Below are 16,248 nucleotides of genomic sequence, written 5' to 3'. Positions count from 1 at the left end.
TGAGTCTGTGAGATATTTTTTGGAGGACTCTGGGGATTTTAATGGGGCCCAAGTAGAGTTCCTGATGGAAAGTCTAAAATTTGCCATGAGTAAAAATTACTTCTGGTATCAAAATCAATTCTTTGTGCAGAAGATTGGTGTAGCAATGGGGGCAAAGTATGCCCCCAGTCTAGCAAACTTATATGTGGCGAAGTGGGAAGAGAATTATATAGACATGAGCAGACACACTGCACTACGATTTTGGAAAAGGTATATCGATGACGTGGTCTTTTTGTGGGAGGGTGATGAAGCATCCTTGCTGCTGTTTATTGATTATATTAACAATAATAATGAGAATTTAAAATTTACGTGTAACTATAGTACAAATCAAATAGAGTACTTAGATTTAATTATCTCGAACGATAATGGTAATGTGAGGACCCACACATTTTTTAAGCCCACTGATCGTAATAGTTATATCCCCAAAGACAGTTGTCATCATGAGTCATGGCTAAAGTCAGTACCCAAAAGCGAATTCCTTAGAGTATACAGGAATTGCACTAATGCTGAGGACTTCCGGAAAGAAGCGGATATATTAACAGATAGATTTGTAGAAAAGGGATATACCAAGGAGGAGATTGATCTAATTAAACTAGAAGTTGAGAAGAAAGATAGAAAGGAGATCATTCATAAACAGCCAATGGAGAGAGATGAGGAGAGAAAGGTCTCCATGATAACAGATTATAGTATACAACATCGGGAAATAAAAAGGATTCTAAAGAGGCACTGGCATGTGCTGATGGCAGATCCTGAAATGGCTGACATTTTACCAGAAAACCCTAGTGTCACGTATAGAAGAGCTCCGAATCTGAAAGATATTGTTACTAAAAGTGCAATAGATATACCTACACGGGCCTCAGGACGTCTTGTGGATTTTACTGGATTTTATAAATGTGGCAGTTGCTATGCATGCAGACATTGTACTACGGTTGCAAGAAAAACCACCTTTTTTTACAATAATATGAGTGGGGAAAGGTTTGAGATAAGATCTTTTCTGAACTGTGAATCCAAGATGGTGGTGTATCTCCTTGAGTGCCCTTGTGGCTTACAGTACGTTGGCTTGACCACGAGGGCACTCAGGGAGAGATTGTATGAACACGTCAACAATATCAGGAATGGCTATATGGACCACTCAGTTTCATTGCACTTTAAGGAACACCATAATTGCAACCCTAGAGGTCTGAAGTATTCGGCCATAGATCAGATCACCAGAAACTGGAGGGGTAATAATCAGGACAGGGATTTAGCGAGAGCAGAGATGAAATGGATTATAAAATTGAACTGCATGTCTCCGACTGGTCTTAATATAGATTTTAATCTTAACTGTTTTTTAGCTAACTCATGAATTTTATTGAAAATACGTGTGCATTCTGGAAGGTAGGACGTCTTTGTTATTTACAATTTTAATGTATATCCCAGTATCAGTGTACATTGGGGTTAATTATTATATTCTGTGTATGTGTATGGAGGTTCTATCCCTATCTTTTCATCTAGGTGCAATAATAGTAGTAATATATATGGAGAGAGAAATAGAACTCACAATCTGTGACTATGAACCTTTTTTTTGGGATTGGGTGCAATACTTTGAATGGACATTAGATGGTGCTATAATAGAAATGGAAGATGGACACTTGTTCTTTGATTTTAATGCTGCTTCGTTTTAGTATATTTTTTATGTCATGTTTTACTAATAGGATACAGTGATTGTAATTGCTGATGTTCTATGTATTTTATAATGTATTTTAAATATGGAGTAATGATTGGGATGCCGCTGCTGTCAAAAGTAAGGATGCACGCATATATGTAAAAGACGTGCATACCCTTATGCTTATGCGACGAGTTTTAGCTGTGCACAGTTTTTTTGCATAAAAATATTGCCAATCTGCACATAAATTCATGGCCATGCGACTTTTCCGCATTGAAATACTGATGTGGAACGCATTTGCCATGCGACATTTTCGCATAGAACCAATGGTGGAACGCATACGCGTTCCAATGACGCGAACCGGATCCAGTATGGCCGCTGACTGGAAGTACTCTCTAGAGCGTTCGGCACTCCGACAGGTGACAGCAGCTGCACCTAGGAAAGGTAACTATGCTACTATCTCTATATATATGTGCCCTAGCCTGCTCGCTCTCGTATCCCCTGATGACGGCGGAAGGCCGAAACTAGTCGGGACGAGAGCGGGCTGGACACTGCTGATCGTATTCACAACTATTCTGAGTACCACAAGGGTGGGAAGTGAATTATCCAGAGAGGGTCCTATACTGGCATGGGACCCTCCTGAAGTAAGTTATATGTTACCGCTATTTGTGTGCCTTGCATGGTGTAATAAAAAGTTGATTTATCCACTGAGGGACATCTCTTCTGCTTCTCTGTTCCCGTGCATTGAGACACATAGGAGGAGTGCAGATTGCGACAGTTATCCCTGGAGGTGGATTGGACTGCTTATAACCATCTGAGGTCCTGGCGCTGTGTAATTGAATGACTGGCTATCTGAAGGAAATTGGATCTATCCTGGTCGCAGCAGCACAGGCTTGTAACAGCAGGTTGTGGAGCGCCTCTATCCATACTAACACGCCTATCAAGGCTTCCCCCGTCCTCCTGTGTCCCACGGCGGCGGCGAAAAAGCTCCCTGAATTCTCCGGTAGTGTGTGTCAGTGGCTGCGGCGCGTGTGTGACGTGTGTGGCCGCTGGCCGGCAGCCTATCAGAGAGGCCGCCGGACCGATGCAGTGCAGGGCTTCGGGCGGCCATTTTCCCGTAGCCCTGCAGTGTAATGCAGGCAGGACATGACATCTGAAAGGAAGAGGATCGTGGGAGTTGCGCGACACAAGGAGGTCGGGAGCGGAGGTCGGGACAGGAGGAGATCGTGACAGGAGGTCTTCTGACTAGGTGAGTAAATGGGTTTTTCTTTTCATATCTGCTGAAGGATTGTGCATATTGGGGTCATATCTGCTAACGATTTGTGCATATTGGGGTCATATCTGCTAACGATTTGTGCATATTGGGGTCATATCTGCTAACGATTTGTGCATATTGGGGTCATATCTGCTAACGATTTGTGCATATTGGGGTCATATCTGCTAATGATTTGTGCATATTGGGGTTATATCTGCTAACAATTTGTGCATATTGGGGTCATATCTGCTTACGATTTGTGCATATTGGGGTCATATCTGATCCTGTATATAACATTAAGGTAAGAAACAATATATGCAGTGTTAGATTTGTTTTATAATGGTTTTGCGGCTCCCAGGTTTTTTCTCTTTTCGGAAACGGGTCCAAGTGGCTCTTTATGTCTTAAAGGTTGCAGACCCCTGCCCCAGAGGAACTTTTTTTGGTTAGAGTCTCTTTAAGAAACCATTGTATGAATCAGCAGAAGGCTAAAAGCCCTTGCCATCTAAAGGCAGACTTTTTTAAAAAAAAGTAACTGTTAAAATGTCATTTGTTGGTTGCTATGGGGTAACCACCTTTGGCACCAGCAGCCAAACTGGCTGCACTTAAAGTACTCCTAAAGTCAGATAAATGACCTATCAGAAAAAGGACATAACTGTATTACTCACCTACTCATGATTTCCCTCGCTGTCATATCGGGCACTCCAGTTTTCCCATTCCGCTGTAATTTAATTTTCTAACATGGTCATGTGCACAGCAATGGCCCGTAAGGGCCTGAGCCCACTAACATAGTTGTATGCAGTTGTGTCCACTTTTCAGCATCTGTAACATTGATGTGTTGCTGAAAAGCAGACACAACTGCGTTAGTGGACTCAGGCCCTAAGTAATGCTGTGCCAACAGTTAGCAACAGTGTGCGCGTTCCATTACAAGCCGCTGCGCTTTTCAGCTCATGGCTCTCCTGCGCACTGAGAGCTATGACGCGCATTAGGGGGCGGTAACTACACCACTAGTACGGTATAGAGAGAGGATCATAGAGACGGGGCTGCGGAGAAACTGCCGCTTCCTCTCCTCTTTCGATTTTCTAAACAGGTTGAAGATTACCGAGCGGCAGAGCGGGGACCTCAGGGGGCATTGAAAAGCGAGGTTTGTGCTGTGATACAAGTCACTGCACCAGCAACAACAACAAACAATGACATTAAAACCCTGCTCGCAGTTCAGGGGTACTTTAACTATTCGACATTCGACACCTCTGGCAGATACCTCTCAAAGTAGACCACCGACATCTCAAGCAGTTAGGAAACTTTATTTGGCAAATGGAGGAATACAGGCGAAATCATAAATCATTAGCAATCTATGCTACGTAAGTAAAATAGAAGTAAAGATGAAATGAAGGAAAGATAAAGTGAAGAAAAGATGAAGTGAAAGTACATGGAAACTGAGAGCATTTTTTATAAACAGAAAACACTCCAGCTTGCCAGGGGTTACACCTTGACATCACCCTGTGGGCGTGAGCAAGCTGCACATCCCATCCGAGCTGTCTATTGGCTCTGGGAAGCATGTGATGTTCAGAGGGCCCATTGTACTTCTACCGTAACCCAGAACCATAATAGGAATGCTTCCAGAATTCCCAGAAGTATATGTTTTTATTTTCTGAACTATGAAAACAACCATGTTTACCCAGCTCCTACCGGAGAGCACCTGGATGTCTGTACATTTGAACAGATAAAGCTGAGTTTGACATCTCCTACAAAAATGTACCACTAAAAAGCTCAGAACTCAATTTCTCTCTAGAATTTGCCTTAAAGGGGAACTCTGTATATAGTCTCCAACTAAATAAACCATGTTTTTCTCAAGTAAATAGGGGATTCTATATTGCAAGAATCTGATCCATCTGATCACTTATTACAGTAACTGGTTCACATTTTCAAACATTTTTATTTATTACATATGCATATCATGCTGACACTTTTATATAACGATTTACAGAGAACATCACACAATCCTCATCACCAATTGTCCATTAGTTGACATATAAGCCTAATGAAGTACATTCAAATTTCTAAAACATGAAATCTTTCTTTAGTTTTTCTTGTTTGCTTTAGAAAAGCCTTTATTGGAAAACAATAAGTGATTTATTTTGTCTTATTATGTAAGCAAACCTACTTTCCTACTTTGTCTTATCAACTTGTAAAGGTTAAGGAAAATAAAACTATTCACAAAGACGTTCTCTCTTGCCCTCTCTGTCACTCCCGCTGTGACAAAGTTTTTGAATAGTTGCCCAGTGTGTGGAGTACAACCAAGCTGAGCCAAATGTACAAAATAGCAGAACAAAACTGAGCTTGTTTCAATATGATCTAATTGTCAGCTGTCAGGCTAGCGAGGTATAATGCGGCACTTGTAAGTTGGGGGTACATTGCCAAGTCCACTTCCTCTAGGGCTGATGTCTATCTCTCCTATTGGAACAAGTGGCTTGAAGGTAAAGTTCTGGAGAAGAACCGTGAAATAGAGGAATAATTCCATCCGACCCAAGCTTTCTCCAAGACATATGCGCTTTCCTAAAAAAGACAAAACATGGTAATAGGAACAAGGGTAACTTACATTAAGTTTAAACTATTATTGAAGTTGTTGACGATATGGCTGTACTTTGTAACTTTGCTTGACTGTTAGCCTGATTGCTAAATCCCTAATTCTATCAAAGCAGATTTGGGTGCTGCCATAGGCGCTAATGCAAATATCAGCTATTGGGCGCTGAAACCAGAAAATTCGGTGCCAGATAAATCTCGTTTAGAAAATTACAATGTTAATGTTTTTAAAATGATTATTGTTTCGATAACATTAGATCATTACTGTTTTTGAAATTTTTATCGTTTTAAAAATAAGAATGTTATGGTTTTTAAAATGTTTAGTCTTTAAGAATTTTTTGTTTTTGAAAATTAGCATTTTGAAATGTATCGTTTTGAAAATGATAAGGTTGGGAAGGTGGGTTTTAAGGTTAGGAGTCAGGAAAGAGGGTTTTAGGGTTAGGTGTCAAGAAAGGATTTTTTAAAGGAATCATCAGTCAAATTAAACAAAATCCGCTTTACTTATCTGGGGCTTTCTCCAGTCCGTTGCAGCCGACTGTCCCACGCTGACAGCTCCACTCTCCACCGCACGGTCCCTGCACGGTGCAGAGAATGACCTTGAGGTCGTCCTTACTGAGCCTGCATGAAGCACCACTGTCAATCGTGGCCATGTTGCCCGCGGCTTACTGCAAAGGAGCAGAACTACTGTGCCTGCGCAGTACGCCGCAGACAACGTGGCCATGATTGACAGCAGCGCTTCATGCAGGCACAGTAAGGATGACCTTGAGGTCATTTTCTGCACCATGCGGGGACCCCAGGCTGGCGGCGGAGAGCGGAGCTGTCAGTGTGGGACAGTTGGCTGCAAGGGGCTGGAGAAAGCCCCAGGTAAGTAAAAGGTAATTTATAGTGCATTTACTTTGGAAGAAATGTACATTTTACAGTATATGTGCGTATTTTACAGTTTTCATGATATATGTTCTTTAATATTTCTCTCCATAAAACTGATTAGCACTGTGGTGAAATTACTATTGTTCAGTAAAGTAATTCATTTGTGATCATGTGGGGTTTATAGCAATCTAATTTTTTTTTTGTTCTTTAAATTTATTGTTTTAAAGATCATTTTGTGTTTGTTCACTATTAAGCTTAGAAATTCATCACACGTTAATAAACCTTATACTGTTAATGTATACTACATTTTTTGAAAATAAACTAGTCTAGCCAATGGCACCCAGTGAACTTTGAACGTAAAATTCCATTCACCCCTTCCACCCATCCATTCGCTTTGCCTAGGTCAGGGGTGTCAAACTCAATCACATAAGGGGCCAAAATCAAAAACATAATTTAAGTCACCTGCCAAATTGTATATTAAGATTTAACATTTACTGAACAGTCTCAAACTAAGTTATATAACTATAGCGACTCCTCCCCCTTCTGTAGAGTAGCTCAAGGGAGCAGTTTAACCATTCATGCCACCTGGACATCATTGGCACGTCTAGGCGGCTGCTCTAGAGCTGGTGCGTGCTTCTGAGCGCTCCCGTGCATGATCACGTGCGCCCGTGCCGCCCCCTGGTAGTCCGGAGATCAATGAATGGAAACATTGTTGCCCTTTATTGATCTAAGTCCCTGACAGAAAAACAGACGGCTTCTCATCAGAGGCCGCAGTCTTTCTGACATAAAAAAAAGTTTCCCATCCTCTATATGCTTCCTGGAAGCGATCGGTATGCTTCCAGGGCTAAAAAAAAAAAGAAATCTCACTGTGGCCATCTTGTAGCCAAATATTAAAACTATATCTACATACATTTTTTAATAAAATAAACCCACATTATTACTAGAGATGTCCCGAACGGTTCGCACGCGAACTTATTCGCGCAAGCTTCGGTGGTTCGCGTTCGCGAACGAACAGGAACCTTATGACGGTTCATCATTAGGGTCAACTTTGACCTTATACATCACAGTCAGCAGGCACAGGGTAGCCATTCAGGCTACACTCCCTCCTTGAGCCCCCCCCCCTTATAAAAAGCAGGCAGCGTCAGCCATTTCACTCACTCATGTGGCTGCAGTAATTAGAGAAGGGAGAGGTGCTGCAGAGACATTAGGGAAAGCTCAGTTAGGCTACAGTTAGGCTTGTTAGGTTGCTCTTTCTTGCTGATATTTATTGCTAAAAAGCACTCCTCATCCTCAACAGCTCTTTTGAGAGCTAATATTGTTCTTCAGATCTATTTTTTTTGTGTGTGTCCCACAGACACTTGTGTTGCATATACAGCCCTGTCAGTCAGTCGCAGCTGCTGGACCTTGTCCCCTTGGTAATTCCTACTGTGCCACTGCCAGGCCCAGCACATTCAGTGACTACCTGTGTGTGTGACAGCTGCACATTTGTAATACCCATCACTGCATATACCTACCTGTTGTTCAGTGCACCCACCTACCTACGTGAGCGCATGCAGTGTGATATTTAATACCACCAGTCACTGTACCTGTTCATGGTATCTGTGTGTGTGACAGTTGCACATTTGTAATACCCATCACTGCATATACCTACCTATTGTTCAGTGCACCCACCTACCTACGTGAGTGCACGCAGTGTCACTGCACCTGTTCACGGTACCTGTGTGTGTGTGTGACAGCTGCACATTTGTAATACCTATCACTGCATATACCTACTTGTTGTTTAGTGCACCCACCTACCTACGTGAGCGTACGCAGTGTGATATTTAATACCACCAGTCACTGTACCTGTTCACGGTACCTGTGTGTGTGTGTGACAGCTGCACATTTGTAATACCCATCACTGCATATACCTACCTATTGTTCAGCGCACCCACCTACCTACATGAGTGCACGCAGTGTCACTGCACCTGTTCACGGTACCTGTGTGTGTGTGTGACAGTTGCACATTTGTAATACCCATCACTGCATATACCTACCTGTTTTTCAGTGCACCCACCTACCTACGTGAGCACACGCAGTGTGATATTTAATACCACCAGTCACTGTACCTGTTCACGGTACCTGTGTGTGTGTGTGGGGGGGGACAGCTGCACATTTGTAATACCCATCACTGCATATGCATACCTGTTGTTCAGTGCACCCACCTACCTACGTGAGCACATGCAGTGTGATATTTAATACCACCAGTCACTGTACCTGTTCATGGTATCTGTGTGTGTGTGTGACAGCTGCACATTTGTAATACCCATCACTGCATATACCTACCTGTTGTTTAGTGCACCCACCTACCTACGTGAGTGCATGCAGTGTCAGAGTACCTTTTCACAGTACCTGCGTGTGTGTGTGACAGGTGCACATTTGTAATACCAATCACTGCATACCCAGCTGTTGTTGTTCAGTGCACCTACCTTCCTACGTGACCTAACGCAGTGTCACTGCACCTGTTCATGGTACCTGTGTGTGTGAGACAGCTGCAAATTTCTAATACCAGTCATTGCATAATTGTTCACAGTACCTGTGTGACCGCACGCTGTGTAATATACCACTCTGTGCATACCTGTTAACTGCACATGTGTGACAGCTGCACATTGTATTGTAATACCAGTCACTGCATACCTTTCACTGCACCTATGTGACTGCACATTGTATTTGTCAAGTCAGTGCATACCTTTCACTTCATCCCCTCCATATGGACAAAACAGGTAGAGGCAGAGGCAGACCCAGAGGAAGGCCACCTGGCATGTCTGTTCGAGGTCGTGCTGATGTGATTTTGTGTGGCCCTGGACCAAAGTACATTGCTCAGAAGAAGGCACATCCCATGATGAATCAACTCCCAAGATTGTCAGGACGTGGTTGACTATTTAACACAGAACACCTCCTCTTCCGCAGCCACCAGCGCTACTACAAGCACCACATCCGCTGCATTTGACACTTCACAGGAGTTATTTGGTGGGGAATTAACTGTTTCAAAGCCACTACTGTTACAACAAGATGAAGGCGCTAAGCAAGTTACAGCACCTCATATGTCTGAGTTAGGCGACACTATGGACGTAACGTGTGAGGAGGAGGATGATGAAGTACCTGCTGTTGGTGCAGTTTATGAGGTGTCTAAGGCAAGCGAAGCTGGGCAGGATGATTATGATGATTATGATGATACGGATGCCACATGGGTTCCTAAGAGACAAGATGACCAAGGGGACAGGTCAGAGGGGGAGTCAGAGAGAAGTAGGAGGAGACAAGTTCCTGAAAGAAACAGGGGGAGCTCGTCATCAGAAAGAGCTGGTGGCAGTGTCTGGTGCCATGTATCGCCACCTATGTAAAGCCAGCCAACATGCCCTTTAACGTCAGCTGCTGATGCCACCATAGTGCCATAACCCTAAGGGGGCTTAGCGGTTTGGACATTTTTTAATGTGTCTGCCTTAGATCAGAGCAATGCCATCTGTTCTCTCTGCCTCCAAAAATTGAGCCGTGGAAAGGCCAACAGCCGCATAGGGACAACTGCCTTACGAAGGCACATGGAGAAAAGGCACAAACTGCAATGGGAAGAGCACACAAAAGAAAAGCCACCCTCCTTCTCCTCTTCCTCCTTCAGGTGCATTATCTTCAGCCTCTTTCTCCCTGCAACCTTCACAATCACAGCCACCCTCCTCCACTCCGCCTCTCACCTTGAGCGGTTCATGCTTCTCTGCCCATAGCAGCAGTCAGGTGTCCGTGAGGGAAATCTTTGAGCAGAAGAAGCCAATTTCTGCTAGTCACCCCCTTGCCCAGCATCTGACAGCTGGCTTGGCGGAACTGTTTGCTCACCAGCTGTTACCATACCAGCTGGTGGTCTCTGAGGCCTTCCATAAATTTGTGGCCATTGGGACACCACAGTGGAAGATACCAGGCAGCAATTATTTCTCTAAAAAGGCGATACCCAAACTGTACCATGAAGTTCAGAGGCAAGTGGTGTCATCTTTAGCACACAGCCTTGGGTCAAGGGTCCATCTGACCACAGATGCCTGGTCTGCCAAGCACGGTCAGGGCAGGTACATTACTTACACAGCCCATTGGGTCCACCTGGTGACCGCTGGCAAGCAGGGAGTACGTGGCTGTGCAGCGGGCCAACTTGAGACACCTCCATGGCTTGCTGGCAGGCCTCCTGCCACCTCCTTTCCTCCTGCTACATCCTCTTCATTTTCGTCATCCCCCTCCTCCTTGGCTGAGTGGCAGTTCAACTCTACTGGTGCTGCGATCTCCTCTCCAGCTACACAGCCTCAGCTCCCCAGGGCCTATGCTGCATGCCAGGTACGATGGTGTCACACCATCTTAGACATGTCTTGCCTCAAAACGGAGAGCCACACTGGAGCAGCTCTCCTGGCTGCTCTTAACAAACAGGTGGATCAGTGGATGACCCCGCACCAAACGGAGATCGGCAACATGGTGTGTGACAATGGCAGCAATCTCAATTAGGCTTTGAATTTGGGAAAGTTGACACATGTTCCCTGCATGGCACATGTGCTGAATCTCATAATTCAGAGATTTGTATCTAAGTTCCCAGGCTTACAGGATATCCTGCAGCAAGCCAGGAAGTTGTGTGGGCATTTCAAGCGGTCTTACACGGCCATGGCACGCTTTGCCGATATTCAGCGTAGAAACAACTTGCCGGTGAGATGCTTGATTTGCGATAGCCCGACTCGCTGGAATTCGACCCTGATGATGTTTGACCGCATGCTACAACAGGAGAAAGCCGTCACCCAGTATCTCTACAACTACAGTAGAAGGGAGATTGGGATGTTCTGGCCGAAGAACTGGGCACTCATGTGAAATGCCTGCAGGCTCATGCAGCCATTTGAGGAGGTGACAAACATGGTGAGTCACAGTGAAGGCGCCATGAGCGACTTGATCCCGTATGCTTTCTTCGTGGAGCATGCCGTGCGTAGAGTGGTGGATCAAGCTGTGGAAGAGCATGAACAGGAACAGGAGGAAGTGTTGTGGGATCAATTCTCATCAGAACAAGAGGTTTCCTCAACATCTGCGGCAGCACAGAGGGGGGAGGAGGAGGAGGCGGAAGAGTCATGTGGGGAAGAGGAGTCAGACTCAGATGATGAGGAAGGTGTTTTTTTTTTTTTTTGGAGGAGGAGGCGGCAGAAGAAAAAAAAACGCAGCAGGCGTCGCAGGGGGCTTGTGCTGCTTACGTTCCCAAGGTATTGTTCGTGGCTGGGGGGAGGAAGAGAACTTACCTGTCGTCACTGAGGAAGAGCAAGAGGAGATGGATAGTACGTCTGGATCCAACTTTGTGCAGATGGCGTCTTTCATGCTGTCCAGCCTGTTGAGGGACCCCCGTATAAAGAAAAACTCAAGGGGAATGACAATTACTGGGTGGCCACGCTACTAGACCCTCGGTATAGGCACAAAGTGGCAGAGATGTTTTCAAATCACCAGAAGGCAGAAAGGATGCAGCACTTGCAGAACAAGCTGGCAACTATGCTTTACGGTGCGTTTAAGGGTGATGTCACAGCACAACAGAATAAAGGTACCACTGCCACTAATCCTTCTCCCATGTCCACGCAGGCAAGGGCAGCGATCTCATGGTGATGTCGGACATGCGGATATTCTTTAGTCCAACGCCTCGCCTTAGCCCTTCCGGATCCACCCTCCACCAACGCCTGGACCGGCAGGTAGCCGACTACCTGGCCTTAAGTGTGGGTGTAGGCATTGTGAGCAGCGATGAACCCTTGGACTACTGGGTGCACAGGCTTGATCTGTGGCCAGAACTGTACCAATTTGCCATAGAACTTCTGCCTTGCCCTGCCTCAAGCGTTCTGTCAGAAAGGACCTTCAGCGCAGCTGGAGGCATTGTCACTGAGAAGTGAAGTCGCCTAAGTCACAAAAGTGTTCAGTAACTCACCTTTATCAAAATGAATGAGGCATGGATCCCGGAGGGCTACTGCCCGCCCAAAGATTAAGTCAGTCCTTACACACAGCATCTCTGCCTGCATGCCGTGTGACTGCCTGCCCCAAGACTAAGTCGCTCCCCACACAGCATCTCTGCCTGCAGGCTGCTTAACCTCCTTGGCGGTAACCCCGTGTGTGACACGGGGTAAGCCGCCGGAGGGTGCCGCTCAGGCCCTGCTGGGCCGATTTACATAATTTTTTTTGTGCTGGACGCCAGCACACTGATTGCCGCCGATCGCCGCTATTCGTTGCGGCACGCCCCCCCCCTCAGACCCCGTGCGCTGCCTGGCCAATCAGTGCCAGGCAGCGTCGAGGGGTGGATCGGGACTCCCAATGACGTCACGACGCCGCTGACGTCGGGGACGGCATCCCGCCCCGTTGCCATGGCGACGGGGGAAGCCCTCCAGGAAATCCCGTTCTTTGAACGGGATTTCCTGATCGGAGATCGCCGAAGGCGACGATCGAAGCGGGCAGGGGGATGCCGTTATCATGTAGCGAGCCCTGGGCTCGCTACATGATTTAAAAAAAAAAAAAAAACTGCTGCACTCCCTCCTGGCGAAATTTTTCATACTGCCAGGAGGGTTAACTGCCCTCTCCGCCACCACCAACAAGGTCCAGGACTCCAGGTGGATTCCTGAATTTTGCGGCCACTATAATAATTTTTCTGGTGTGTGTACATGCCTGCCTAATTTTTCTGGCTGCAACAACAACAAAAAAAGGCATGTACATGTGCCAATTCCCCTTCGTGATCATTACCTTGCCGCGGTGAAGGGGCTTGCGTATCACAATGAAGCAATGACCGCCGGCTATATGAGTGTCTCGCAGGGGCACACCCACGATAATAAGGTCATTGCTTCATGTGGACAGACCAAATTCGATCAGCTGGACAGTCACTGTCTTGTCATTCAGCTACCTCAGCCCAGCGACTATATTGGTTGGTAAGCTGCTATCACCTGCACTCTCGTCATGGTGCGCACTAGTCCAGCACGGCCATCACTACACAGTGAGTTTGGTGTGTCAGTGTGAAACAGTACACTAATTACACTACCTGATTGATGTATACACCTGCAAGATGTTTTAAAGCACTTTATGCCTGCAATTTAGCATTGCAATGTGATTTCTGCCCTTAAAACGCTGCTGTGCATCAAATAGATTTTTCCCCGGGACTTTTGGCGTGTATCCCACTCATCCATGCAAAAACTCAGATGTTAGACCCCTTGAAACATCTTTTCCATCACTCTTCTGGCCCAAATTAATGTTTCTAGTTTTCAAAGTTCGCCTCCCCATTGAAGTCTATTGCGGTTCGCGAAAGTTCACGCGAACTGAACTTTTGCGGAAGTTCGTGTTCGAGGTTTGCGAACCGAAAATTGGACATTCGAGCCATCTCTAATTATTACATTTAAAATGAACTGTTTACCCCCACACCAAAAATTACCCAAATTAAATGCTTAAAGGGACACTTAAGTCAAACAAAAAAAATGAGTTTTTCTCACCTAGGGCTTCCAATAGCCCCCTGCAGCTGTCCGGTGCCCTCGCCGTCTCCCTCCGATCCTCCTGGCCCCGCCGGCAGCCACTTCCTGTTTCGGTGACAGGAGCTGACAGGCTGGGGACACGAGTGATTCTTCGCGTTCCCAGACACATTAGCACCCTCTATGCTGCTATGTGGTATATGATATATGCTATAGCAGCATAGATGGCGCTATTGTGGCCAGGAACGCGAAGAATCACTCGCGTCCCCAGCCTGTCAGCTCCTGTCACCGAAACAGGAAGTGGCTGCCGGCGGGGCCAGGAGGATCGGAGGGAGACGGCGAGGGCACCGGACAGCTGCAGGGGGCTATTGGAAGCCCCAGATGAGTAAAACTCATTTTTTTGTTTGACTTAAGTGTCCCTTTAATGAAAAAAAAAATTACAATGGAAAAAACAAACAAACATAAATAGTTACCTAAAGGTAAGAACTTTTTTTAATATGCATGTGAAGAGGGTATATTGCAAACATATTTTAAATTATAAGCTTGTAAATAGTGATGACCGCAAAACTGAAAAAATGCACCTTTATTTCGAAATAAAATATTGGCGCCATACATTGTGATAGTGACATAATTTAAATGATGTAATAACCGGGACAAATGGACAAATAAAATACATAGGTTTTAATTATGGTAGCATGTATTATTTTAAAGCTACAAAGGCCGAAAACTGAGAAATAATGATTTTTTTCCATTTTTTTCTTAATATTCCTGTTAAAATGCATTTAGAAAAAATAAGTCTTAGCAAAATGTACCACCCAAAGAAAGGTTAATTGGTGGTGGAAATAATAAGATATACTATAGATCAATTAATTGTGATAATTAGTGATAAAGTTATTGACGAATGAATGGGAGGTGAAAATTGCTCTGATGCATAAAGTGAAAAATACCCGCAGGCTGAAATGGTTAAAGTGGACCTGAACTCTTGCACAGGACAGAAGAAAAATGTAGAGAAATGCACCCTGAATGTATTTAGAGAGTTTAACCTGTAATCTCCCCCTTATTTGTGTCTAATCACAACAAGTTGTAATGTGATCATCCCTGTGTCATATGACTGCCTATGGCAGATAAGCAGATAAGCCCATTTGAAAGCACAGCCTTTAAACAATATGCCTGCTTCCATGAATCAGGAAGTAGAAACTGTGCAAATTTATTTTAGGATTTGTATCAGCTGTAACAAATACATGTTTTTGTTTAAAGGTTATTATGCTGTTGTGTATCTTTTAGAGTAGAGAGGAGTTCTGAGTTCAGGTCCACTTTAATATTTACCTACTCCAGACCCTGCTGCTTCTGGTCTCCTATGATTTTCCTGACAGCCACACACGCTATGCTGCGTACCGCTGGCTTCTTTATATTTAACATCACTTTTTATTAAGTGGGCTTTTAGGTCTCTTTCAGCCTCTTATTCTAATCGTTACTAGTGGTTCTGGGTCACCATGACCAATCTGAGTACTCTATACCAGTGCTGTCCAACTTCGCGGGCATGGAGGGCCGTTTCTTTTCCAAACCACATGGTGGAGGGCCGACAGACATCCCCCCCTCCCACCACCTCAAAGGAAAAAAAATCTAGCAGCAGTTTCTGCAATTAGAGTGAGAGCAGATTTCCCCACAAAGTGCAACCAGATTGGCAGCAGATTCTCCACACAATGCAATCAGATTGGCAGCATATTTCCCCACAAAATGCAATCAGATTGACAGCATATTTCTCCCCAAAATGCATTTTGACTGGCAGCCGGAATACAGCCATAATTACCTAACTACCGTAAGCTGACTCCACCATAAACCCCCTTTCCCTCATGCTGTGGCTGCTTTAATGTACATATTTACAGCCCCCCCTCGTTCTCACTCATGCTGCTGCTGCTGCCGCCTCTAACACACCTCAGATTGGCGGTGAACAGGAGATAGGAGCCAGCCAGACCGGCGCATAGCAGCCGCGCGGTGAATTCAAATACAGGAAGTTACATCATCGGTCACGGCCAGCATTTAAAATCCACTGCACGGCTGCTATGTGCCGGTCTGGCTGGCTCCTATCTCCTGTTCGCCGTCGATCTAAGGTGTGTTAGAGGCAGTGGCAGCAGCAGCAGCACGAGGGAGAATGAGGGGGGCTGTGAATATGTACATTACAGTAGCCGCAGCATGAGGGAAAGGGTTTTTTTTTTTTAAAGTCCTCTCAGCTCTGGGGACTTGTGGGGCTTTGTAGCTCTGCCACTGCATGGAGCAGGCGGCAGGGGGGCCGCAGCAGGAGGCCTGGCGGGCCGCCAGTTGCACAGCCCTGCTCTATACTAATGTAGTTATTTCTATAAATCTTATGAACACACACTTTTGATAAATTGGTCACC

At 45.3% G+C, this 16,248-nt stretch overlaps 1 protein-coding gene across 4 annotated transcripts in view; it reads right to left on the bottom strand.

Moving 5' to 3' along the window:
- Window positions 1-4,221: 4,221 nt before the first annotated feature.
- The window catches only part of LOC137528949 (cytochrome P450 2F3-like), a 109,364-nt gene continuing 97,337 nt past the window's right edge, over window positions 4,222-16,248 (bottom strand). For all 4 annotated transcript variants that reach the window (XM_068250758.1, XM_068250755.1, XM_068250757.1 and 1 more), the window contains exon 10: window positions 4,222-5,492. In XM_068250758.1, coding sequence (XP_068106859.1) covers window positions 5,311-5,492 — 182 coding nt within the window. In that variant the 3' untranslated portion in view covers window positions 4,222-5,310. The remainder of the gene's footprint in view (window positions 5,493-16,248) is intronic.

Source organism: Hyperolius riggenbachi, chromosome 8 (genome assembly GCF_040937935.1).
Source record: "Hyperolius riggenbachi isolate aHypRig1 chromosome 8, aHypRig1.pri, whole genome shotgun sequence".
Classification (NCBI taxonomy): domain Eukaryota; kingdom Metazoa; phylum Chordata; class Amphibia; order Anura; family Hyperoliidae; genus Hyperolius; species Hyperolius riggenbachi.
The sequence above is the reverse complement of the archived record's forward strand: the minus strand, read 5'-3'. Positions and strand labels throughout refer to the sequence as shown.